Source organism: Vidua macroura, chromosome 23 (genome assembly GCF_024509145.1).
Source record: "Vidua macroura isolate BioBank_ID:100142 chromosome 23, ASM2450914v1, whole genome shotgun sequence".
NCBI classification, from domain to species: domain Eukaryota; kingdom Metazoa; phylum Chordata; class Aves; order Passeriformes; family Viduidae; genus Vidua; species Vidua macroura.
The window spans coordinates 6,701,613-6,727,225 of record NC_071593.1 but is presented as its reverse complement, the minus strand read 5'-3'; the positions used below and the strand labels follow the sequence as shown (position 1 = coordinate 6,727,225).

General features: G+C 47.9%; 4 protein-coding genes across 8 annotated transcripts in view; 2 read left to right on the top strand and 2 right to left on the bottom strand.

Annotated features, from left to right (window-relative positions):
* INTS11 (integrator complex subunit 11) overlaps positions 1-3,819 on the bottom strand; it is a 29,909-nt gene extending 26,090 nt beyond the window's left edge. Inside the window, exons 1-5 of the mRNA XM_053997360.1 lie at positions 3,739-3,819; positions 3,365-3,544; positions 2,001-2,098; positions 749-822; positions 129-357 (exon numbers count right to left, since the gene is read on the bottom strand). Of these exons, the coding sequence (XP_053853335.1) occupies positions 129-357; positions 749-822; positions 2,001-2,098; positions 3,365-3,392 (429 nt within the window). The 5' untranslated portion in view covers positions 3,393-3,544; positions 3,739-3,819. The remainder of the gene's footprint in view (positions 1-128; positions 358-748; positions 823-2,000; positions 2,099-3,364; positions 3,545-3,738) is intronic.
* A 107-nt stretch (positions 3,820-3,926) lies between these two features.
* Positions 3,927-9,173, top strand: CPTP (ceramide-1-phosphate transfer protein). 2 transcript variants are annotated; one of them, XR_008440420.1, is made up of 2 exons: positions 3,927-4,059; positions 5,806-5,893. XR_008440420.1 is itself a non-coding variant. In XM_053997367.1 (2 exons), the coding sequence occupies exons 1-2, from the start codon at positions 3,935-3,937 to the stop codon at positions 7,347-7,349; spliced, it is 624 nt and encodes a 207-aa protein (XP_053853342.1). In that variant the 5' UTR covers positions 3,927-3,934; the 3' UTR covers positions 7,350-9,173. The 2 variants fall into 2 exon arrangements, 1 of the variants encoding a protein (XP_053853342.1); XM_053997367.1 differs by lacking the exon at positions 5,806-5,893 and adding an exon at positions 6,851-9,173.
* Positions 9,174-11,528: 2,355 nt separating this feature from the next.
* TAS1R3 (taste 1 receptor member 3) lies at positions 11,529-18,143 on the top strand. 2 transcript variants are annotated; one of them, XM_053997355.1, is made up of 7 exons: positions 11,529-11,789; positions 12,573-12,873; positions 13,048-13,170; positions 14,695-15,474; positions 15,629-15,832; positions 15,919-16,039; positions 16,502-18,143. In XM_053997355.1, exons 1-7 carry the CDS (start codon positions 11,608-11,610, stop codon positions 17,425-17,427), a joined length of 2,637 nt encoding a protein of 878 aa, XP_053853330.1. In that variant the 5' UTR covers positions 11,529-11,607; the 3' UTR covers positions 17,428-18,143. The 2 variants fall into 2 exon arrangements, with proteins under 2 accessions (XP_053853330.1, XP_053853331.1); XM_053997356.1 differs by lacking the exon at positions 13,048-13,170.
* A 341-nt stretch (positions 18,144-18,484) lies between these two features.
* Positions 18,485-25,613, bottom strand: part of DVL1 (dishevelled segment polarity protein 1) — a 70,851-nt gene continuing 63,722 nt past the window's right edge. For 2 of the 3 annotated variants that reach the window (XM_053997357.1, XM_053997359.1), the window contains exon 15: positions 19,354-23,853. In XM_053997357.1, the coding sequence (XP_053853332.1) occupies positions 23,477-23,853 (377 nt within the window). In that variant the 3' untranslated portion in view covers positions 19,354-23,476. Of the gene's footprint in view, positions 18,563-19,353; positions 23,854-25,613 lie in introns of those variants that run through there. The other variant, XM_053997358.1, reaches the window with a different exon arrangement.

The window sequence follows — 25,613 nt, the reverse complement described above, 5'->3', positions numbered from 1 at the left end:
CTTAACCCCTTGATTTCTGAGGTGTATTTTTAATTTAACCCCTTGATTTCTGAGGTGTATTTCTAACTTAACCCCTTGATTTCTGAGGAGTATTTTTAACTTAACCCCTTGGTTCCCAAGCCCCTGACCTGCACTGTCTGGTGGAGGTGCACGGCCACCACTTTCTTCATGCAGTCTTTGATCATCTGCGAGGTGAAGAAGTTGGTTTCCCCCTTCTTGTCCACGGTGATCTTCCTGTAGTCCTCCAGCAGGATGGGGCAGATGGCCTTGGTGGGGTGGGTCATGTAGATGGGGCCGTCATAGCCCACCATCTCACTGAAATAGGGCAGAGCCCCACAGTGGTCCAGGTGGAAGTGGCTGCGAAAATAAACAAAAAAAACCCAAAAAACCCCAAAAAAATCCACATTGGTTGTGTTAGTATTGTAAATGCAGGTGAAAGATGGTGGGAAGAGATGCTGATGTGTGACTCCAGCTCAGAGGCTGAATGATTTCTTTATTATAACTGTGCTATAATCCATTAATATACTATTTAAAGGAGATATTAAAGCTACAAACCTGCTTTTCTAACTCCCAAACTAACTCACAGCTCGTGCCCCTCTCTGAGAGTGCAGCCACAGGTGGGTTGGGTTGGCATTTTCCAGCCGTGCAGGATGTGGAAAAAGCAGCTCCAACAGGAGGGATGGGCTTGGGAAGTGTTTGGGATGGCAGGGACAGCAGGAAAGGAGCTGGGACAAGGAAGGAGGCTCACCTGATGATGACACAGTCCAGGAAATCAGTCAGCCTTCCATTCTGGGTGATGTAGGAGAAGTCAGGGAAGCGCCTCTGCAGCCATGGGAGAACAGGCAACCCGTCAGGAATGCATCAGTGATCCCAAAAAACAGGGAGGGAATGGGACAGTGGGACACTGGGAATGTGCTGAGCCCTCTCCAGGCAGCACCAGCATCACTGATCCCATAAAAAATGGAGGGAATGGGACAGTGGGACACTGGGAATGTGCTGAGCCCCCTCCAGGCAGCACCAGCATCATTGATCCCACAAAAAAATGGAGGGAATGGGATATTGGGAATGTGCTGAGCTCTCTCCAGGCAGCACCAGCATCAGTGATCCAACAAAAAATGGAAGGAATGGGACACTGGGAATGTGCTGAGCTCCTTCCACCAACACCAGCACCACTGATCCAACAAAAAATGGAGGGAATGGGATATTGGGAATGTGCTGAGCTCACTCCAGGCAGCACCAGCACCACTGATCCAACAAAAAATGGAAGGAATGGGACACTGGGAATGTGCTGAGCTCCTTCCACCAACACCAGCACCACTGATCCAACAAAAAATGAAGGGAATGGGATATTGGGACACTGGGAATGTGCTGAGCTCCTTCCACCAACACCAGCATCACTGATCCAACAAAAAATGGAGGGAATGGGATATTGGGAATGTGCTGAGCCCTCTCCAGGCAGCACCAGCAGCTTTTGTGTGCAGGGAGAGGCAGAAATGAGGGGACAGACAGAGAACTGACCCTTTCACAAATAAATTATTTTATCTCCCAAGTAAAATGGGTGCTGAGCACATCCTGGCTCTGAGGCACGAAGCCCCAAAAGCTTTCCTGTCACAGCACATTTGCTGCTTGAACTAAATCCTACAGAATATTTGTGCCACCATTCCTTTCCTGCTGTGTCAGGGACGCCAAAATCAGGAGTTTCCTTCTCTGTCCCTGCTGAGGATCCCACCTGGAATGAGCTGCCCCAAAGCTAAGGACAGGATTCCTGCTCACAGGAAACCCAGGGAGTCCAAACCCACCTGGAACGGAGCATTTGCAGCTGCATTAATAAACATTTTCCCCAAGTCCACAAGCCAGGGGAAGGAGGGCTGACATTTCATGGAATATTTGAGAAGAAAGGAGATTTTTGAAGGGGAAAGAGCAGCTCTGGCACGGTCCAGCTCCAGCAGGGGCTGATGGAGGAGCCCAGAAATGCAGGTGGGACAGGAGGGGACACTCACATCATCGTTGTAGCCCATGTGCATGCCACAGTCCAGCATGACGTTCTTGCCAGCGATGGACACCAGGATGCAGCTCCTGCCCACGTCCTGCCCAGCGCCTGGACACCAGCAAAACAGCAGGAAACAGCAGGAAAACATCACAAAACACCAGCAAAACACCAGGAAACAGCAGGAAACAGCAGGAAAACATCACAAAACACCAGCAAAACACCAGGAAACAGCAGGAAACAGCAGGAAAACATCACAAAACACCAGCAAAACACCAGGAAACAGCAGGAAACAGCAGGAAAACATCACAAAACACCAGCAAAACACCAGGAAACAGCAGGAAAACATCACAAAACACCAGGAAACAGCATGAAAACATCACAAAACACCAGCAAAACACCAGGAAACAGCAGGAAAACAGCAGGAAACAGCAGGAAAACATCACAAAACACCAGCAAGACACCAGGAAACAGCAGGAAAACACCAGGAAACAGCAGGAAAACATCACAAAACACCAGGAAACAGCAGGGAAACATCACAAAACACCAGGAAAACACCAGGAAACAGCAGGAAAACATCACAAAACACCAGGAAACAGCAGGAAAACATCACAAAACACCAGGAAAACACCAGGAAACACCAGGAAACAGCAGGAAAACATCACAAAACACCAGGAAAACATCACGAAATACCAGCAAAATATTGGCCAAATACCAATAAAACACCACCAGCAAAATACCAATAAAACACCAACAAAACCCCAATAAAACACCAGGAAAATACCAGCAAAATACCAATAAAAGATTAGCAAAATACCAGTAAAACACCAGTAAGACACTGGTAAAACAGCTCTGAGAAAAGCTGCAATTCTTTCAGGAAAATAAAAAGCAGGTAAAGGTCTGCACAAACTTCCTGCAATGGCAGTTTCAAAGAGTGAAGAATCCTTTATCTGGCAAGGATCAGAACTCCTTTTCCAGCTGCTTTGCTCTCGTTAAGCTTCGTTAATTAAACCCAGACCAAGGCTGAAAATTATCCACGAGGATAAAGCAGATCTGCTGCTCAGCACATCCTCTGCCCTCTCACTACAAAACCCTTTTAAAAAGGATTCAACAGGGCAAAACGAGAAATATTTTCTTCCTGTGGTTCTTTAGCACTGGAGCGAGTTAATGCTCCACCACAATGCCACAGTACCTTCATTAATCCTGATTAATTAATTCAAATAGCTATAACTGTCACTGGAAAAAAAAAAAACAAACAAGGGAGGGCAGAGAGCTGCTGACAGGAATGAGATCGGAAATTCCAAGTATTACCCTGCATTCCAACCCCCCCCAGGTTTTCAGCGTTTGTATTTCAAGGCGATTTTAGGCCGGACTTACCCAAGGGGGTGACTTTGATCTCGGGCATTTTCACCCCGCTCCAGGTCCCAAACCCGCACAGGAAATCACTCCAGGAGCAGACCCCCGGGGGGCACAACAAGAGAGGATTTCGCTGGTTTTACAGGCGCCATTTCAATTGTTTTCCAGGGTCCGAAACTCGAGCAGAGACCAAACTTTCTCCTGAGGCGAGACACACAACACGCGTGAGGCGATAAACAGCAACCTGTGGGAAAGCGGCCCCGCTTGGCGGCGATATCCACCACCGCTGCTGCGAGCCGGGGAAACACGGGTAGGAACGTACAAAATCAGACAAAAAAAAGCACAAAACCACAAAAAAAAATTACATAAAACCACACAAAACCCCGCAAATCCACCCAGGCCCGGACGCACACCCGGCGCCTCCTCCGCGCCTGCGCCGCCCCGCGCGGATTGGCCGAGCCGCAATGACGCACGCGAAGCGGATTGGCCGGCGGGGCGCGGCGGGTGACGGACGCGGCGCTGATTGGCCGAGCGGGCGGTGCGGGATGCGGAAGGAGGAGGAGGAGGAGGAGGAGAGGAGGAGGCGGAGCGATGGCGGCGGCGGCCGCGGGCCCCTTCAGCCTCAGGGAGGTTCTGGACGCCTTCCGGAGGTGCGTGACGGAGCAGCGGGAGGTGCTGCTGGAGCCCTACCTGAGCGGCTGGCGGGGGCTCATCCGGTGAGTGCCCGGGAGCGAGCGCGGGCGGCTGCGGGCAGAAGGCTGCAGTGGCAGGGCAGGGGGCGAAGGCGGTGTTGTTAGCGTTCGGGACACACAGAATCACAGAATTCCATTATATGGAGCTGCTTTTATTGAAGAGCTCTGGGAATCAGGGCTACAGACCCAAATCTGACTCCCACATGGCTTCGTAGCTGAACGTATTTTATATTCTATCCTTACATAACTTACATGTTAATTATTAAACTCATATTGTTCTGTGGGATACATTGACCTTAATCAAGCATGAATTTCTCAAGCCCCTGACCACAGTTTCTCATGATTATTCTTAGGATTAAGCAGTAATTATATTTAATTACTAAACAATCATCGCATCTGACAGTGATGTTATTTATCATATACTGGTCACACAGGTGCAGCCCTAGCAAGCACAAGGCCTAGACTTTCCCGGGGTATTTTCCCAGGGCCTACCAAGCCTGGCTTTCCTCCTGACTCCCCAAATCCCCGTGATTTTAAAACGCTTTTACTATCAGCATTCGGAAAAAAAAATCCCAGCCGCTTCCTAAGGGAGATCTGTCGCACAGAGCTTTAGGCCACATCGTGTTTTCACTGTTGTATTTGTAGGAGTTCAGGGCAGTTTCTCCAGTTTAACCCATTTAAACGAGCTGTGGCCCTTTTCCAGCACTGGAGCTGACAGGAGAGAGGGACAGAACAATTTACAGGACAAGGGGGCACGGATCCACGCTGACAGAGACTGAGTTTCGGCTGGATTTTGGGAAGGAATTCTTCCCTGGGAGGGTGGGGAGGTGCTGGGATGGCTTTCCCAGAGGAGCTGTGGGTTCTCCATCCCTGGCAGTGTCCCGGGCCAGCTCGGGGCAGCCTGGGCCAGTGCAGGGTGTCCCTGCCCGTGGGCACTGGAGGAGCTTTAAGGTCCCTTTCAACACAGCACATTCTGTGCTTGTGGGTTTTTGGGTGCTCTTTTCCCCCCTCAGGTGTTTTTTGGGGGTTTTCTTTTCCCCCCTCAGCTGTTTTTTTGGGTTCTCTTTTCCCCCCTCAGGTGTTTTTTGGGTTCTCTTTTCACCCCTCAGCTGTTTTTTTGGGTTCTCTTTTCCCCCCTCAGGTGTTTTTTGGGTTCTCTTTTCCCCCCTCAGGTTTTTTTTTTGCCTTCTCTGTTTCCTTCTCAGGTGTTTTTTGGGTTCTCTTTTCACCCCTCAGCTGTTTTTTTGGGTTCTCTTTCCCCCCCTCAGGTGCTTTTTGGGTTCTCTTTTCACCCCTCCGATTTTTTTTGCCTTCTCTTTTCTCCCCTCAGGTGTTTTTTGGGTTCTCTTTTCACCCCTCAGCTGGGTTTTTTTTGGCAGGGGTTTGGCAGGGTTGTCTTTTCCCCCCTCAGGTGCTTTTTGGGTTCTCTTTTCACCCCTCAGCGGTTTCTTTGGCAGGGTTCTCTTTTCCCCCCTCAGGTGCTTTTTGCATTCTCTTTTCCCCCCTCATGTGTTTTTTAGGTTCTCTTTCCCCCCTCAGGTGTTTTTTGGGTTCTCTTTTCCCCCCTCAGGTGCTTTTTTGCCTTCTCTTTCCACCCTCATGTGTTTTTTGGTTTCTCTTTTCCCTCCTCAGGTGCTTTTTGGGTTCTCTCTTCCACCCTCATGTGTTTTTTGGGTTTTCTTTTCACCCTTCAGCTGCTTTTCGCTTTGTTTTCCCACCCTTCAGGCTGTTTTTTCCCCCCACACAACTCACCTCCCCCTTTCCCCTCAGCTTCCTGCAGAGCCTGGGCGCCGTCTTCTCCTTCATCTCCAGGGACGCGGTGGCCAAGGTGTCTCTGCTGGAGGCTCACCGCCAGCAGCACCGCTCTCTTTTCACCCCTCAGCTGGGTTTTTCTGGCAGGGTTGTCTTTTCCCCCCTCAGGTGTTTTTTGGGTTCTCTTTTCACCCCTCAGCAGTTTCTTTGGCAAGGGTTTGGCAGGGTTCTCTTTTCCCCCCCTCAGATTTTTTTGCCTTCTCATTTCCCCCTCAGGTGCTTTTTGGGTTGTCTTTTCACCCCTCAGCAGTTTCTTTGGCAAGGGTTTGGCAGGGTTCTCTTTTCCCCCCTCATGTGTTTTTTGGGTTCACTTTTCCCCCCTCAGGTTTTTTTTTGCCTGCTCTGTTTCGTCCTCAGGTGCTTTTTGCGTTCTCTTTTCACCTCTCAGGTGCTTTTTGGGTTCTCTCTTCCACCCTCAGCTGCTTTTTGCCTTCTCTTTTCACCCTTCAGCTGCTTTTCGCTTTATTTTCCCGCCCTTCAGGCTGTTTTTTCCCCCCACACAACTCACCTCCCCCTTTCCCCTCAGCTTCCTGCAGAGCCTGGGCGCCGTCTTCTCCTTCATCTCCAGGGACGCGGTGGCCAAGGTGTCTCTGCTGGAGGCTCACCGCCAGCAGCACCGCTCCGCAGCTTTTGGCTTCTCTTTTCACCCCTCAGCTGGGTTTTTTTGGCAGGGTTCTCTTTTCCCCCCCTCAGCTCTTTTTTTGCCTTCTCATTTCCCCCCTCAGGTGTTTTTTGGGTTCTCTTTTCACCCCTCAGCAGTTTCTTTGGCAGGGGTTTGGCAGGGTTCTCTTTTCCCCCCTCATGTGGTTTTTGGGTTCTCTTTTCCCCCCTCATGTGTTTTTTGGGTTCTCTTTCCCTCCTCAGTTGCTTTTTTGCCTTCTCTTTCCCCCCTCATGTGTTTTTTTGCCTTCTCTTTTCACCCCTCAGCTGCTTTTGGCTTTGTTTTCCCGCCCTTCAGGGTGGTTTTTCCCCCCACACAACTCACCTCCCCCTTTCCCCTCAGCTTCCTGCAGAGCCTGGGCGCCGTCTTCTCCTTCATCTCCAGGGACGCGGTGGCCAAGGTGTCTCTGCTGGAGGCTCACCGCCAGCAGCACCGCTTCGTGTCGCTGCAGTCGCTGGTGCAGCACGAGCTGGCGGCGGGGCCGGCGGCGCTGCGGGCCCGGCCCGACTCCGGCTGCCGCACGGTGCTGCGGCTGCACCGCGCCCTGCGCTGGCTGCAGCTCTTCCTCGAGGGGCTGCGCTCCGGAGAGCCGCGCACCTCCGTGCTCTGCACCGACGCCTACAACGCCTCGCTGGCCCAGCACCACCCCTGGGTGGTCCGCAAGGCGGCCACCGTGGCGTTCTGCGCGCTGCCCTCCCGCGACGCCTTCCTGGAGATCATGAACGTGGGCTCGCCCGAGGAGGCCGTGGCCATGCTGGGCGAGGCCATCCCCTACATCGGAGACGTGTACGGCATCACCCAGGAGCTCTTCGCCGAGCACAAGCTGCTCGACCTGCCCTGACTGCTGAAAACAACATTTTTGCACGAGTTTCTGCTTCTCTGTCCGTGGTTATTTCCACTTTGCCGCCCGGAGCTGAGGAGTTGGCAAACCTATTCCATGTTATAAATGTGGACCGGTTCTTTTTTCCATCTGTCAGTTTTTTTTTACAGCATCACCCAGGAGCTCTTTATGCAGCACAAGCTGCTCGACCTGCCCTGACTGCTGAAAACGACATTTTTGCACAAGTTTCTGCTTCTCTGTCCGTGGTTATTTCCACTTTTTCTTTGCCGCCCCAAGCTGAGGAGTTGGCCAAACTATTCCATGTTATAAATGTGGACCGGTTCTTTTTTAACATCTGTCAGTTCTTTTCTTACATCTCTACAGTTAGAAAAAGAATTCCACATTAGGTTGAGCTGCTAAGGGATTGATTTTTTTTTTTATTCCCATTTTTCAGCATCAGCCAGGAGCTCTTTATGCAGCACAAGCTGCTCGACCTACCCTGACTGCTGAAAACGACATTTTTGCACGAGTTTCTGCTTCTCTGTCCATGGTTATTTCCACTTTTGCAGCCCAGAGCTGAGGAGTTGGCAAAACTATTCCATGTTATAAATGTGGACCGGTTCTTTTTTAGCATCTGTCAGTTCTTTTCTTACATCTCTACAGTTAGAAAAGGAATTCTACATCAGGTTGAGCTGCTAAGGGATTGATTTTTTTTTATTCCCAGTTTTCAGCATCAGCCAGGAGCTCTTGTGCAGCACAAGCTGCTTGACTGCCCTGATGGGTGAAAATAACATTTTTGCACAAGCACAAGCCTCTGGTTCTCTGTCCATTTATTATTTGGTTATTTCCACTTTTTCTTTCCAGCCTGGAGCTGAGGAGTTGGCCAAGTTATTCCACTTTATAAATGTAGAATAGGTTGGGTTTTTTTTACACATTTTTTCTTTTTTTTTACATCTGTCAGTTCTTTTTTTTTACATCTCTACAGTTAGGAAAAAAGTTCCACATTAGGATGAGCTGTGTAGAGCTCTACAGGTAGAAAAAAAAAAAAAACCTCCACATTAGGATGAGCTGCTAAGAGATTTATTTTTTTTTATTCCCAGCAAGGCTGGAAGAGGTTTTCCTTTTCAAGCCCAGCTCTGTGCATTTACAGCAATATTTGGCAGCACAAACTGGAGCTCTCCTACACCCCGTGGCAGCTCACCTGGCCACTTTGGCTTAGACAAAAAAATCCCACCTGGGGGCTTCACCTGCAGCATTTAATGCTGAGTAATGCCCTGGGGAAATGAAATTTCCCTGTCCTTGTGGGAGCTGAAGGAAATGGGGGTGGATGGAAGAGAAGAGTGTTCCTGGAGCAGGGATCCACCCAGCAGCACCTTCCCTCCGTGTCCCTTCCCTGTTAAATCCGTGATTTTTGCACAAAATTTCATTTATGCTGCACAATCCCCTCTGTCCAGCCCAGCCTGGAGCTGTTTTACTTCCGAGTTGTGTTCTTGTGTGTGTAATTTTTATTTTTATCAGTGTGTTAAATGCCTACAAAAAAGGATTTTCCTGCCTCTCTGAGGGGGGAATCCACACTTGTACTGTAAATCACAGCTTTGTGAGGCTTCTGCCTTCTCCTGGAAGAGCCAAGGGATGTCAGAGGGGATTTACTGGGGGAACTCACTGGGTTTACATTTTGGGGAGCTGGAAAAGCACTGCAGGGTCAGCCCAGGACTGCAGGGACACCTGGGGGAATCCTGCAGGCTGCTCATCTCTTTTTGGCCTGATGTAACGCTGAAAAATTCAGGAAATCACTATTACCTCACGGGGACTGGACTCAGTGGACATTAAATGATGTGAAAAATGTGGTTTTGAGGAGTGTCCTTTGTGGGGGTGTGTTGGGAAGGAACACCATTTACAGTGTAACCCACTCAGATATTTTTTTTTTCCCCCCCCTGGAAAAATATTTCATTTCCCTGGAGATCAGGCCAGCTGGTATTTCACCTGTGCAGTGAATTAAATGCCTTCAAATAAATCAAATAAAGTGTGTCAAGGGGAAAAAATGGGTTTAGATCTCTAGAAATGATGGTATGACCACAAGAAAAATACTTTTTCTCACTTGTCACACTCGTTCTAACTATTCCTCTTAGGAAATAAATATTAATACTTATAATTACCATTACTAATATTGAAGATGAACTTGCCCAAAATTCTGTTTAGAACTTATTTTTTAAAGTTTTATAGTTAAAGCTGACACTTAAATAGTCCAGTAAAGGGAAAGGATGCTTAAAAAAATATCAGTATGAACATACCTGGAAAACACAGCTGCAGCTGGTGGATTCCTGTATTTAGGTCTCTGCATCTGCTTTTATTCCTGCAAAGAAAATATTCCAGCCCTGGAGCATCACTTTGGCAGCAAAAGCAGTTTTCTGATACAGTGGAAAATGCAGGAAATTGAACTTCTCATTCAGAGTTCTCCTAAAATCCAACCCTGGACAGAAAAAATACGGTAATAAAACCTAAATTACCTTGCTGTCAACTTGGATTTAAGTTTTTTAACTGAAATTAATATCCCAGCTCAGTGTGAGGGGGGGGAAAAAATTAGATCAACCAGCAACAACTTCCTAAAAAAACCTCAGTACAGCTGAGTGAGAGCTCACCAACCCTGTGACCCAGGAATGGCCTCTCCAGGCAAATTCCTGCCTGCCCTCGGGAAGATTTGGTTATTTCCATGATGAGTGACCTCAAATTTAAAATATAAAGAAATAAAAATGACTGATGTGTAAATAATTTACCAGAATCAGAGCAGGTTTTGTCCCCTCTCCCAGGGGAACCCAAATTTCCACAGCTGTGCCAAAGAATTTGGAAACCACCCTGAGTAAAGGTTACTCAGTGAGTACAGGCAATCAGGATGAGGGCAGTGGTTTTTACTCAGAGAGTATTTGGTGCCCTATTTCATGCATTTTGCTAAACAAATTCCCCCCCATTATTCAACCTCTCATGCTCTATTTAAAGAGACTTCCCAGGAAGGGCTGAGGTTGGATTCCTTTTCCCCGATTTTTTCCCCCCAAAATGCAGCTGCCTGGGCTTTGGCTGTGCTGCCTCCCTGATTTGGTTATTTCCAAATGATGAGTGACCTCAAATTTAAAATATAAAGAAATAAAAATGACTGATGTGTAAATCATTTACCAGAATCAGAGCAGGTTTTGTCCCCTCTCCCAGGGGAACCCAAATTTCCACAGCTGTGCCAAAGAATTTGGAAACCACCCTGAGTAAAGGCTACTCACTGAGTAAAGGCAATCAGGATTTACACCCAAGTGCCCTCAGAGAGGATTTGATCATTACCATGATGAGATGGCTTCAAATGTTAAAAATAAAACTGACTGTTGTGTAAATAATTTACCAGAATCAGAGCAGGTTTTGTCTCCTCTCCCAGGGGAACCCGAATTTCCACAGCTGTGCCAATGAATTTGGAAACCACCCTGAGTAAAGGTTACTCACTGAGTAAAGGCAATCAGGATGAGGGCAGTGGTTTTTACTCAGAGAATATTTGGTTATTGCCCTCTAAAGTGAATTTAATGCATTTTGCCAAACAAATTCCTCCCCATCACTTCAGCCCTTCCCAGCTCTATTTAAAGAGACTTCCCAGGAAGGGCTGAGCCTGGATTCCCTGCTCCCCTTCCTTTTCCCAGATTTTTTCCCAGATTTTCCCCCCAAAATGCAGCTGCCTGGGCTGTGGCTGTGCCTGAGCTTTGGCTGGGCTGCCTCCCTGATTTGGTTATTTCCACAGCTGTGCCAATGGATTTGGAAATCCCCCTGAGTACAGGCAATCAGGATGAGGGCAGTGGTTTTTACTCAGAGAGTATTTGGTTATTGCCCTCTAAAGTGAATTTAATACATTTTGCCAAACAAATACCCCCCCATTATTCAACCCCTCCCAGCTCTATTTAAAGAGACCTCTCTGTATTCCTTTTCCCAGATTTTTCCCCAGATTTTCCCCCCAGAATGCAGCTGCCTGGGCTGTGGCTGAGCTTTGGCTGGGCTGCCTCCCTGATTTGGTTATTTCCACAGCTGTGCCAATGAATTTGGAAACCACCCTGAGTAAAGGCTACTCAGTGAGTACAGGCAATCAGGATGAGGGCAGTGGTTTTTACTCAGAGAATATTTGGTTATTGCCCTCTAAAGTGAATTCAATACATTTTGCCAAATACCCCCCCGTTATTCAACCCCTCCCAGCTCTATTTAAAGAGACCTCCCTGGATTCCTTTTCCCAGATTTTTCCCCAGATTTTCCCCCCAAAATGCAGCTGCCTGGGCTGTGGCTGTGCCTGAGCTTTGGCTGGGCTGGCTCCCTGAGCCCCTCGTGCCTGTCAGCCCAGTTCAGGAGGCCGGGGGATTTCATCCTGGGGGGTTTGTTCCCCTTTGGCAAGGACACGGTGAACCTGACAGCGCGCTCAGAGCCCACCCTGCTGCTCTGTGAGAGGTAAGAGCAGGGCTGGGATTTGGGGAAAAAAAAGGGAAAATCAGTGGAACTGGCATGGGGCAGAGGGGTGGAGCACTGGGGACATCAGCTGGTCCCACAATGGAAATGGTTTTGTGTTTTTTCAATGCTGACAAAGTTTAGTTTCACCTTGATAAAAGATTTTAGCAGCATTGGCTTCCTTAGGGCTTGAAGCAAACACTTAAATTGTAAATGGATCAGTTAAATTGAAGCAAATGCCTAAATTGTAAATGAATCAGTTAAATTGAATCAAATGCTTAAATTGTAAATGAATCAGTTACATTGAATCAAATGCTTATATTGCAAATGAATCAGTTACATTGAATCAAACACTTAAATTGTAAATTAATAAAATACTTAAATTGTAAATGAATCAGTTACATTGAATCAAATGCTTAAATTGTAAATGAATCAGTTACATTGAATCAAACACTTAAACTGTAAATAAATCAGTTAAATTGAATCAAATGCTTAAATTGTAAATGAATCAGTTACATTGAAGCAAAGGCTTTAATAGTAAATGAATCAGCTACATTGAATCAAATGCTTAAATTGTAAATGACTCAAACACTTAAATTGTAAATAAATCAGTTAAATTGAAACAAATGCTTAAATTGTAAATGAATCAGTTACATTGAATCAAATACTTTTTTACTTATAAAAATGAATTAATTCTTACAAAGAATAAATGATTTTTCCTCCACGAAGAAGCCAAGTCCCAGCTGCACCTCCAGGCCGTGTCCCCGCTGTCCGCTCTCCCCCCAGGTTATTCGCGGACGGGCTGATCTGGGCGCTGGGGATGAGGTTTGCCATCGAGCAGATCAACAATTCCAGCTCTCTCCTGCCAGGAGTCACGCTGGGCTATGACATGTACGACACCTGCTCCGAGCCCCTGGTGGCCCTGCAGCCCAGCCTGCTCTTCCTGAGCCAGAAGGGCACCGCGGGCATCGGGGTGCTCTGCGACTACAGCCAGTACCAGCCCCGCGTCACCGCCGTCATCGGGCCCCACAGCTCGGACCTGGGCCTGGCCACGGCCAAGCTCTTCAGCTCCTTCCTCATCCCGCAGGTAAAACCCTCCCAGAAGCAGAATTCTCCCTTTGAGGTAATGAAACAACCTCCAGAATTCATGTTTTATGTCCCTGTAAACACTTCTGGTAATATTTCCCTTTCTTATTGAATTTCTTATAGAAGTTTCTTAAGTATTAATAGAAATTTCTTAAGTAAATTTCATATGAAACAGCTCCAGAGATGCATGCAGGAATCCTTTCCCAAGCCCTGTAAGAATTTTCTCCCTTTTCTCCCCCACAACTCCGACCTGTGTCTGGCCATGGCCAAGCTCTTCAGCTCCTTCCTGATCCCGCAGGTAAAACCCTCCCAGAAGCAGAATTCTCCCTTTGAGGTAATGAAATAACCTCCAGAATTCATGTTTTATGTCCCTGTAAACACTTCTGGTAATTTCCCTGACCACTTCCCTGTAAATAGTCTTGGTAATTTCCTTTTCTTATTGAATTTCTTATAGAAGTTTCTTAAGTATTAATAGAAATTTCTTAAGTAAATTTCATATGAAACAGCTCCAGAGATGCATGCAGGAATCCTTTCCCAAGCCCTGTAAGAATTTTCTCCCTTTTGGTGGGGAAGGGCTTGGTGTTAAAGCAGAGATTCCAGCCTTTCATCTGCCACAGATTTCCGGAATGTTCTGGGGTGGGTCATTAACTCCCCTCCTGGACACACTCCAGGCTTTAAAGCTGGAATTGGACAATCAACTCCAAGGTGCAAATGGAGAACTTGTAAAAGTGAGAGCCCCTGTGAGCGCTCGTGCATTTTGGGGCCATTTGGGTTCATCTTGGCTGCAGCCCTGGCTGGGCTCTGGTGCTGCCCAAGGTGGATCCATGAGGAGATCCTTTAATAAATCCCTGCTTTATTCTTCAGCTCTGTCCAGCCTCTGTCCTAGCTCAGCCTTCACAGGGCATCAGTATGGCAACAGCTGACCTCCAATCAAGATTTAAGGATTTAAACTCAGAACAGACAGTGAAGGATGGGCAGAACTTTGGGAGGGTGAAAGGGTTAAAAGGCAAAACCTCCGTGGTGTGGATGAGCACAGGGTGGGAAAAGTCGATTGTAAATGCAGGTGAACCCGGGGGGAAGAGATGCTGATGTGTGACTCCAGCTCAGAGGCTGAATGACTTCTTTATTATAACTATGCTATAATCCATTAATATACTATTTAAAGGAGATACTAAAACTACAAACCTGTTTTTCTAACTCCCATCTCTAACTCCCTCACAACTCGTGCCCCTCTCTGAGAGTGCAGCCACAGGTGGATTGGATTGGATTGGATTGGATTGGGTTGGGTTGGGTTGGATTGGATTGGATTGGATTGGGTTGGGTTGGATTGGATTGGGTTGGATTGGATTGGGTTGGATTGGATTGGGTTGGGTTGGGTTGGATTGGGTTGGATTGGATTGGGTTGGATTGGATTGGGTTGGGTTGGATTGGATTGGATTGGATTGGATTGGATTGGATTGGATTGGATTGGGTTGGGTTGGATTGGATTGGGTTGGATTGGATTGGATTGGATTGGGTTGGATTGGATTGGCCACCGGGCTCAAACAATCCTCACCAGAATCCAACCAAGCAATCACCCCAGGTAAACAATTCTCCAAGCACATTCCACATGGGAAAAACAAGGAGCAGAAATAGAAATTGTTTTCTCTTTCTTCTCTCTGTGCTCCTCTATGAAAAAATCCTGAGAGAGACAAGGATGTGCCTGCCACTAAAGTCCTCTGCTCCCAGCGCCGTAACATTTTCTCTACTCAGTCTTCTATTTCTGATAAGGCTTTAATAAACCTTTGGACTTGTTTGGAAGTGAGGATCCTTTCTCCCCCAGGTGAGCTACGGAGCCAGCAGCGAGACCCTGAGCAACACGGAGCTGTACCCGTCCTTCTACCGCACCGTGCCCAGCGACAAGAACCTGGTGGAGGCCATAGTGCTGCTCCTCAACCAGTTTGGCTGGAACTGGGTCGCCACGGTGGGCAACGACGATGCGTATGGCCAGGGGGCCCAGGCCCTCTTCCTCAGCATGGCTGGCACCAACAACATCTGCATCGCCTTCGAGGGGCTCATCCCCACAGACCTGACCGAGCCCAATGCCGAAAAGCAGCTGGAAAACACAATTAAGTTAATTAACAGCACCAAAGTCAACGTCATCGTGCTGCTTGCACACAACGTGCCAGCCCAGGCCCTGCTGGAGCACAGCATCAGGATGGGGCTGGGCAAGAAGGTCTGGATTGGCACCGAGGCCTGGATGCTGTCGGACATCGCCACCTCCACCCCCAACATCCAGAGCGTCGGGACGGTGCTGGGCTTTGTCATGAGAACGGGGACGGTCCCCGGCTTCCAGGAGTACGTGGCTGAGCTCTTCAGCTCCGTCACGCAGGACGAGTTCTGCCGGCAGTCCAGGGAGCTGAGCCGCCTCACGAACGCCGAGGTGCTGGGCACGCACTGCCAGCAGTGTGGCAACGTCACCCTCGGGGACGTCTGGCCCATGCTGGCGGTGACCACGGTGCAGCCGGTGCACACAGCCGTGTACAGCGTGGCCCACGCCCTGCACAGAGCTCTGGGCTGCACCGCCAGAGGCTGTCCCAGAACACCCATCAGGCCCTGGCAGGTGAGGGCAGATCTTTTTGGTTTTTGTCACATGGCAGCCAGATTGTGCCAATCTTAGCCCACCTAAGGGACAGCTGATGTCAGCTTGCAGAATTGCCACCCTCCGAACAAGAGCGACTGTACCAAAACCGGTTTTGATTTCACTTCCTCCCCAGCTGCTGCACTTCATGAACACCCTCCCGTTCGAGGTGAACGGCCAGAGCTTCAGGTTTGACCAATCCCACGGCACAAACACTGGGTACAAACTCATCTTCTGGGCCTGGAGGGACGGCAGCGTGACCTACCTGCCCGTGGGGGACTACGACCAGTCCCTGTACGTCCGTAAGTCCCAGATCAAGTTCCACACCGCAGATAAGAAGGTAAGAATGGCACAGTTCCTTCTGATTTGCTGGAGATTTGTTCTCCTGGAGGTTTCCTGGCTGATGTTTGTCCCTGCCTTTGCCAGGAGCCCACATCCGAGTGCTTCAGGCGCTGCCAGCCAGGACAATTCAGAAGAATAAAAGGATTCAACCTTTGCTGCTATGACTGCACAGACTGCTCAGAAAATACCTTCTGGAGCAGCACAGGTGAGGTCTGGGCAATTTAAAGGCTTTAACAGGATTAGTCTGTCTCCTGGCTGAGGTGGTGATGAGCTGGGAGCTCTCCTCCATAAGCACTTCCAGGTGTCCCCTCTCTGTTCTGCGCTTCACTGGGGACCTGCCCCTGCTGGGCCCAGAGGGAAGGAATGAGGACAACATTTACGTTTTATCTGCAGAGCTGGGAGAAAAGGGTGTGATGGAATTCTGGGGGCATGGGTAGAAGAGAGGCAGAGGATAAAATCCTGGGATTGCTGGGGAAGGGAAACAAGAGGCAAGAAATGCAAGGATCCTTTGGGGATGAGGGTGGAAAAGCGGAGGGTGAACTACCACAAGCTTTGGAGCTCCCAAAACACCTTGGAGGGAGGCAAAACCCCAGCCCAACCACCACCAAAAATCCCTGTGTGACCCGGCACCAAGGCCTGCAGGGTGCTCAGCAGGCTCTCTTTGCAGACAGCACCAGCTGCTCCCCGTGCCCGCGGCACCAGTGGGCGCCCGCCCGCAGCACGCGGTGCCACGACCGCAGCGAGAGGTTCCTCTTCTGGGACGAGCCCCTGGCCGTGGCCCTGGTGGCCCTGGCGGCCCTGACGGCGGCCCTGAGCGGCGCGGCGGCGCTGCTGTTCCTGAAGCACCTGCGGAGCCCGCTGGTGCAGCTGGCGGGGGGTGCCAGGAGCCTCTTTGCCCTGCTCTGGCTGCTGCTGCAGAGCCTCAGCTGCTGCCTGTACGTGGGCAGGCCCAGCGCGGCGCTCTGCTCGCTGCAGCAGCTCTCCTACGCCCTGTGCCTCAACGGCTGCTTCTCCACCTTCGTGCCCAAGGCCCTGGAGGTCGCCCTGCTGACGGAATTCCCTCGCTGCGCCCCCAGGCTGCTGCGCTGGGTGACCCACGGCAGGGCCTGGCTGCTGGTGGCCGCCTCCATGCTCACCCAGGCGTTGCTCTGCTTGTGCCACCTCCGCCTGGGCCCTGACTACCTGGTGGCCGACTACGAGTCCCTGCCCAGGGAGGTGCTGCTGCTGTGTGGCACGCAGTCCTGGGCTGCCTTTGTCCTCCTGCACGGCTACAACAGCTGCCTGGCCTTCTCCTGCTTCCTGTGCACCTTCATGGTGCAAACCCCAGCCAGGAGGTACAACGTGGCCAGGGGCATCACCTTTGCCACCCTCATCTATTTCGTCGTCTGGATCTTCTTCGTGGTGATTTTCGCCACGCTCAGGACGGTCCTCAGGGCCGTCACGCAGATTTGCACCGTCCTGGCCACCACCCTGGGGATCTTGGCCAGTTACTTCGTGCCCAAGTGCTACATCTTGGTGTTCAGGCCTGATCTGAACACGGGGGATTATTGCCAGAACCCCTCTGAGGAGCAGCCAGAGCAGGACAGACAATAAACCACACCCTGTGTCACCTGCTCCTCGCACAAGCTGGATTTTAAGGAGAAAATCCTTTTTATGAGCACTCTGTGGCCACAGGCACAATCACACCTGAACTAGAGCTGTGAAAGCACAGGGCTCGGCAAGTCCAGAGGAGCAGCCTCCATCCTCTCTGGAAACACATTTCAGCCCCAAAAACGAGCCAAAATCAGGTTCAGTTAATGAAAGAACCTCCAGAAATGATATTTTACACCAATCTCTCAAGTGTGGCCATGTGAGTCACCAACACCATTTCCCTGTAAACACTTCAGGTAATTTCCCTTATTAAATAACAGCTCCTGAGATAGAGCCAGGAATGCTTTCCCAAGCCTTGTAAGAATTGTCAAATCTACCCAATAAAGGAGAAGTAAAAAGAACATTCTGGCAGGTAGCAGCAGCTGTGTGTGAGATACAAAGGGGGAATTGCCCATTCAAATCCCAGCTCACTCGATTTGTGTGGAAACCCATGGAAATCAGGGACAGACTGATGGAAATGAGCTCGGTGCAAATCACTCTGCAAAGGCACAGCAGGAGGTTCCTCCCTCCCCAAAAAACAGGCAAAAATCACCAAAAACTTCACACTGGTGCCAGGCAGTGCCAAGTCAATATCCAGTCACATCACCATGATTTTTCTTTTCCCTACTCATGCTGAAAAGGAATTATTCTGCTCTTTTATTCCTTAAAAGTTTTTTCCATTTCTGCTCTTTTATTCCCTAGATTAAAATTTTTTTCCATCTCTCTACTGTGTGTTACTGGAATTTAAGATTAAAGAATTTGCAAATTAATCTAAAACCAGTGAGTATTTTCATTCTTAAAGAAAAAAAATAATAATAAAGAACCTTTTGGTGCACTGCAAAGTTACTTGTCCCCATTTTTTGTGATCACCTCCATCCAAAATTATTCCTCAGTGTGATTAAAAAAACCAGAACTCTGACCTGGAGCCTGGAGTTCTTGTTCCTGGAGCCTGCAGGAATTCTTCACAACCACCTGAAATTCTCAGTATTCCTCCTCCAGGGCTGTGGTTCCATAGCATTAAATAACTTTTGATCATCATTCCAGAAATAGGGAAAGGAAAAAAATCTGATTTAAGTCCACCAGGGCCTGCAGGAAAAGGCTGTCCAAAATTCTGATCATTTAATACTCACTTAAATTCTGACCATTTAATATTCACTTAAATTCTGATAATTTAATATTCACCTAAATGCTGATAATTTAATATTCACCTAAATTCTGAGCATTTAATATCCACTTAAATTCTGATTGTTTAATATTCACTTAAATTCTGACAATTTAATATTCACCTAATTCTGACCATTTAATATTCACTTAAATTCTGACAATTTAATATTCATTTAAATGCCGACAACTTAATATTCACTTAAATTCTGACAATTTAAGATTCACTTGAATTCTGACAATTTAAGATTCACCTAAATTCTGACCATTTAATATTCACCTAAATTCTGACAATTTAATATTCACTTAAATTCTGACAATTTAAGATTCACCTAAATTCTGAGCATTTCATATTCACTTAAACCTGACCATTTAATATCCTCCTCACTGGAAAACGCTGGGATTTATGGGATTTATGGGATTTAAATGTTTCACTCTCCCCTTGCTGTGTGATCTGTACCAGCTGGGATGAAGGAATCTGCCTCACCAAGCCGTGCTTGTTCTTTTCATTTAAGCTGGAAATTTAAAATTATTTAGGTTGGAAAAAAACTTTTAAATCTCGAGTCCAGCTGAGACCCTACAGGGTGTCCTGACAAACCCAAGGCTCACCAGAGTCTAGCCAGGGTGTCCCAGTGATCCTGGTTTCTGCTGGAAAAGTCCAAAAATGGGCAACATTGATGAAATAAATCACAGTGAAATACTGCAAAGAACTGAACACATACACTGTGGTTATCACATAAAATTAAAAGCTTTTTAGTGTTTAAAATAGCATTTACACATAAGCAGCTATATATTAACTATACAGACACTTGGGTTTTAATACAATATCTACAAAAAAGAATTCAATTATGCAATAGACATTTAACAGGAACAGTGCAGTCCATGCTAATAAGAGGTCACTCTTGGAGTAGAACCAGTTCTAGGACAGGTGATAGTCTGGGTTTTCATTCTTTAAAATCATGTAACTTTGTTCCTCTACTGTACATAAAATTCTTTACATGTATTTCTAATCACTGATTAGAATTAATAATTTTAAGTCAATCTTATTACAATCCAGTTAAATGCAAAACAAAACAAAACAAAACAAAACAAAACAAAAAAAAAAAACCAAAACAATTACATCAACCCATGAGCTGTCAAGTCTCAGGAGGGGAGAGAACAAAAATCAGAGAGGACAAAAATCATAGCAAAAGTCAACGTGTGTGCATCATTGCTTGCCATCCAATAAAACCTTTGGATAAAGTGTCCAGGGCACTGATTCCTTGGAAAAGCAGATTCATTAACAGGAGGTAAAAGACACCAGCATGCTTTTAAGACTATTTGCCAAAAAAATTTCCTCTTCAGGGTTCAGATACTGGCTGGAGACACTCCCCCAGCAGATCCTGCCTCTTGGGGTGGGAGAAGTCACCCCAAAGTGTTTCCTGCCCCTTTTCCAGGATCCCCCAGACATCCCTGCTGCAGGGAGAGGTGAGCACTGAGCTCAGCTGCAGAATAAAAATTACCTGATTTTAAAAAGCAATGCAAGAATTATTTTAGTCCAATTCCTTCAGGCTCCTGTTCTGAGGGTGTTCCCATGCCCTGCACAGCAAACCTCTCCCTGGAGCCATTCCATCCAAATTAAATTTCAGGCCCTGGTGGGTAAGAAATGCTGGGTCTGCAGCACTCCAGCCTCCCAATTTTCTTCCCCCTGGCACAATTCCCACTGAGGGCAGCTCCCCTGGCACAGGTTCCTGCAGGGCAGAGCTGGAAGGACACAAAGGATGGAAGCCAGGGATGGGATGGGGGAAATCTCATTTTTCTTCCCTTGAGGAAACATATCTGGCGAAGATCTTCAGCCCAGCCTCTGCACGGGGGGTGGGAAATGCAGATTTTTGTGTCACTGCTCAATATTGCACTGTTCAGGAGGGGCACTGCTCCCTCCTACTCTCTCTGCAGGATCCACCTCTGCAACAACACCCAGAGCACCTCTCCCTGCACTGGGGGAAGCTCCTCCAGCCTCATTTCCTCAGGACAACTCCCACATCTGCTGGGGACTCACAGCCTCGTCCCAGGGAGACCCACGAGCACGCGCATTTAAAAAAAAAAAAGTCATTTTTCAACATAGCAGCAAAGACCAGCAAGACACAGAACAGTTTCTGCCAACAGCAAAACCACGAGACAAAACCAAACCCCCAGCAGGTGTGTAAACTGCAACTCTTGGAAATTAAACATTTCCAAGTGAAAAGCTCAGCTCCCAGCTTTAATCTCCTTTTTAGAAATATTAAAAGGAGATTTTTTTTTTTTTTCCTCCAGCTCTCTGAGTTCTGCCTTAAAACAAACAGGGCCAGAGAAATCATAATTTATAAGAGGCCAGAAAAAAAAATCTCAATTAATTTAAAAGTAGAACCACTAGTGATTGTCAGTAAAGTCACAGACTGCTCAGCAGTGTCTGCTGGAGACAAGAGCAGAATTCCACCACTATTTTACCCTGATTTAAGTGTCAATCTTTCAGAATAATTTACCAAGTCAGGTTTGCACCTGGGAGAAGGAGGGAAAGAAAAGCACAGTCCTGTTGTACAGTCAAGCTTTAGGCAGGGCCTCTTTTGGAGGAGCCAGCCATGGGAAGTGATGAAAGCTCTGCTTTCAGAAGCTTTGGGCAGCTTTTTTGGGGGGAGGTTTTAGGAAAGAAAATTAATTTAGAAGCCCAGAAATGGGCTGAGTGAGTGTTTCCCAAATTCCTGGCTCCCTGTGGAAGGAGAAATCGAGTCTCCCATTCCCACAAACATCTGGAGTCTCTGAGAAAGGGAGGTGGGAAAAAGGAGTGAAAAATCAGAATGAAATGGACATTTTGAAGAGTCAGTTTTCAGGGTGACGAATGAACTGTGTGTGTACAGAGACAAAGATGTTCTCTCTTCACATCCACCTTGGATATTTACCCAAAAAAACACAGAACAGACCAGAACGAAGCTTCTTACCAGTGCAGAAAATGCTTATTTACAGTAAAAAAACTGATTTTAAAGCGCCTGTCCTAAATCCTGGCAGCTGTAGGGATCTCACAAAAGAGGATTTAACTGAGGAATGGCCCCATGGTCAAATGCCAGGGTGGCTGCAGCTCCTGGCTCAATAAATGAGCCACATGGGAGCATGGCTGTGCTCACCATGCCTTAAAAAAGCTTCTTGAACATCCCTGAAGCTGCCTGAATTCACTTTCTACAGCCTCAGAGCAGGAAACAGCCAGAAATTAAATCCTGGGGATATTCAACAGCAGGTGCTTCAGTCAGGGGTCCTCAGCAGGAGGAGCAGTCAGGGCTTTCTTTTTGAGAATTTGAAAAGGATTTCTGTTTGAGGAGCTCCAGGGTGGGTCTAACTCAGTGTCAGGGGTAAGGATTTATTTTTGGGGAGCTCCAGAGTGGGTCTAACTCAGTGTCAGGGTAAGGATTTCTTTTTGGGGAGCTCCAGAGTGGGTCTAACTCAGTGTCAGGGTAAGGATTTCTGTTTGAGGAGCTCCAGGGTGGCTCTAACTTGCTGTTAGGGGTAAGGATTTCTGTTTGAGGAGCTCCAGGATGGGTCTAACTCAGTGTCAGGGCAAAGATTTATTTTTGAGGAGCTCCAGAGTGGGTCTAACTCAGTGTCAGGGCAAGGATTTATTTTTGGGGAGCTCCAGGATGGGTCTCAGTGTCAGGGTAAGGATTTCTTTTTGTATCATTTCTGGTCTGCACTCAGATACCCTCACACCTCTCTGCCCACTGTGCTCAGAAATGTTCCCTGGGGGGTCAGATGTCTCCAGGTCTCTGGTTCAACAAAAAAAAAGAGAAAGATTGTGCTCACAAAGAAGAGCCACGTCCCAGTGGGAGCCAGGATTTCTCTGCTGGAATGGGATAAACAGCCCCTTCAGAAGGGCAAAGCTGACAGAACTGCAGCCATTTTCCTATTTCTGTGGGAATAACTCTTCCAACCTGCAAGCAAGTGCACATCAGAGGGAACAGCCACACCTGGCAGCAGGGATGTGACTGAAATGCCCAGGAACCGAGTGCAGCTGGAAAATCACTCTTGGGAAATAAGGAAATAACTGAAGGAAATAACTTTACAAGTTCTGCACAATGAACACATACAGTAGCAAGACTCCAGCACTCCCTTGATAGAATATCTCAAATAAAAAACAACCCTTGAAGAACCCAAGAAAGATTGATTTATACTGCCTAGTCAGCAGAAAGTAGCCACAACTTTGTTCTCCTCTAGGAATTGGTTGGATCCTGCTCCTTTCCAAGCACTTGTGGGTGCCATGTCTGCTTAGAGCTATGGATGCATCCAAAACACAGCATTCCAAGGCAGTATCCCAGATACCAGCCAGCAGTCCTTTTGTCCTTGCAAGAGAAAAAGCAGGGGAAAAAAAAAAAAAAAATCAAAGTGCTCCTATGCATTGTCAGGAATTTAGAAGTCATGTGAAATACCAGTCCTCCAATCAGCCCAGAAAGAGACACTAATTCCACTGAAGTAGGTGCCACGATGACCAAAGCTCATTAAGATGTGAATATACACCAGCCATTCACAATCCAGAACGAGATGGGGAGAAAAAATAAACGTAACGAAAAGATGCCGTCGCTTTGCTGATATTTAACAATCCCAGGAGATTTTGTTGTTCATTTTTGTAGGCGAAGGGGGCGGGGTTTGTATTTTTTTTTTTTCTTCTTCTTTTTGTTCAGTTTTGTCGATTTTTTTTGTTTGTTTTCTGCGACACACTCGCGAACGGAAAGGTGTGACATGCAAGACAGCCAAGCCTCTTCCAGCTGAGCGCCCCACAACCCACCCGCCAAAACCAAAAAAAAACCAAAAAACCCACCCTGTGCAGAGTCTTTTGAAGGCACTTCCTCTCTCACATGATGTCCACGAAGAACTCGCAAGGGTTGCCCATGGCCTTCTGGAAGGACTGGCGGCTCCCGGTGAGCTCGGGCGGCACGGCGCTCAGCTCGCGCACCGGCGGCCCTCCGGGCGGGCCGCTGCTGCCCAGCACCTTGGAGCCCAGTTTGGGCAGGCTGTACAAGGGGGGCACCCCCGGGGGCCCGTAGGAGTGGTGGCTCTGGTGGCTCCTGTCGCTGGCCGAGCGCTGGCTGAGCTGGCTGAGCGGCCGCTCGCGGCGCGCTCCGGGCTCCGACTCGCTGCCGCTGCCCCCGGACTTGCGCTCCTTCTCCCTGCCCGCTCCTCTCCTGCTGGTCTCGCTGGTGCTCCGGTTGGAGCCGCTGCTTTTGCTCCCTGCCAGGCCAAAAAAAAAGAGGAGAGGAAAAAGGTGAGCTGGGCTCTGGGGAGGGTCCCCGCGTGCTGGTGGTGAGGGCTGTGCCATGCATGGGGACACACGGACGCGGCCCCGAGCTTGCGCGGTGAAAGCGGCAGCTGAACTCCAGCTCCTGGCTCAAATCCCAGACAGGAGAGGAGGAGGAGCAGGAACAGGAGGAAAAAGCAGGAATTTGGGGTTTGACTCAAGCAAATGAGGTTTAATTCTAATTGTCTCTGCTTTATTTTGTACCTTGTCCAAAAGAAATTCCTTTGCCTTCTCTGTCACCCGTAAATCCCTCAGGTTTTGGCTTCAGTGGGGAGGTCCTTTTAAAATTACTTTTAAAATTACTTTTTCCAAAAGAAATTCCTCTGCCTTCTCTGTCACCCGTGAATCCCTCAGGTTTTGGCTTCAGTGGGGACATCCTTTTAAAATTACTTTTTCCAAAAGAAATTCCTTTGCCTTCTCTGTCACCCGTAAATCCCTCAGGTTTTGGCTTCAGTGGGGAGGTCCTTTTAAAATTACTTTTAAAATTACTTTTTCCAAAAGAAACCTCTTTGCCTTCTCTGTCACCCTCAAATCCCTCAGGTTTTGTTGGCTGCAGTGAGGAGGTCCTTTTAAAATTCCTCCCTAAAGCCTTGTGCTGTCAGAGAATTCCCTAAGGAAACAGCTCCTGAACTGCTCTACCACAAATCAGCAGCACCAGGATACTGTTCCCAAGAGAGGCCACTAAATCCCCTTGGAAAACCAAAGGATTGCCACTGAGTGTCAGCTGAGTTGTTACTAAAAACAAGCTCCACTAAACTTCAAAAACTGATTTTTTAAGGAAGCTGAAGGTCCTGCTCTGTTCCCATGACAGATTAAGAGACAGTTCCAAGCTAATTAATTTTTTTTTTTAAATCCAACTGATCAGCCTAAGGAATATCCCATTAAATTCATGCACCTTAGTGCAGGATGGACTTCCCAAAAAGGATCCCCAGCCAGCAGAACAGGGGACCAGCTTTTGAGTCTAAATGAGCCACAGAAATGGGAAAACCAGAATTATTTGGGGCTGCTCCTTCTTGAGATGCCATCACTTCCTGCTGCTCCAGCTGACTGGAGAGATGGGAAACCAGACTGGATTTTGGGGGGAAAGGCTGCATTTTCTGCAGAGTGCCAGAGAGATGGAAAACAGACCACAAAACCACTGGATTTGAAGTGAATATTCCAAGCCTGGGTCTCTGAAGTGGTATTTGCTGGTTTTTATGATTTAATGGTGCAGATGAATGAGAGAGGGCACAAAACCCCAAATTTAACAGTATTTTGGGAGTGAGCAGTGCAGCCTTGTGTTCCAGCACTCCCAACCCTGCCTGAGCCACCTGGCCACCAGTTAATGGGCAGAGAAATCCAACCCAGAGGGGTGACACCATAATAAATTTGGACTATTTCTTTTCTGGAGAGCCTGGGGATGGGGTTTTCCCACCTGATCCCCTCCCCTCTGAGCTGCTGCAGCACAGTCCCACAGGTTGATATGCCAATGTCACACCACTGTGCACAGGTCGAGCGGCCAAGACAATTCAAAATAAAAGTAAAACTTAAAAGTAAAAAAAAAAAAAAAAAAAAACCAACCAAAAAAAACCAAAATACAGCTAAACACTTGGGTCACGAGAATCTAAAAATGGTCATGCTGTGAATTATTCATGGAGGCATTTGAAGCTTACCAATCCCCTAGAGTCAGCCATTCCTCTAGGAATCCTTCAGT

Bases quoted from the DNA above. Each gene is read 5' to 3' on its own strand.
- CPTP (XM_053997367.1), top strand. From the start codon at position 3,935: ATGGCGGCGGCGGCCGCGGGCCCCTTCAGCCTCAGGGAGGTTCTGGAC. The intron at 4,060-6,850 runs GTGAGTGCCCGG...CTTTCCCCTCAG, and splicing joins GGCTGGCGGGGGCTCATCCG to CTTCCTGCAGAGCCTGGGCG.
- TAS1R3 (XM_053997355.1), top strand. From the start codon at position 11,608: ATGCAGCTGCCTGGGCTGTGGCTGTGCCTGAGCTTTGGCTGGGCTGGC. The intron at 13,171-14,694 runs GTAAAACCCTCC...TTTCTCCCCCAG, and splicing joins GCTCCTTCCTGATCCCGCAG to GTGAGCTACGGAGCCAGCAG. The intron at 15,475-15,628 runs GTGAGGGCAGAT...CTTCCTCCCCAG, and splicing joins CACCCATCAGGCCCTGGCAG to CTGCTGCACTTCATGAACAC.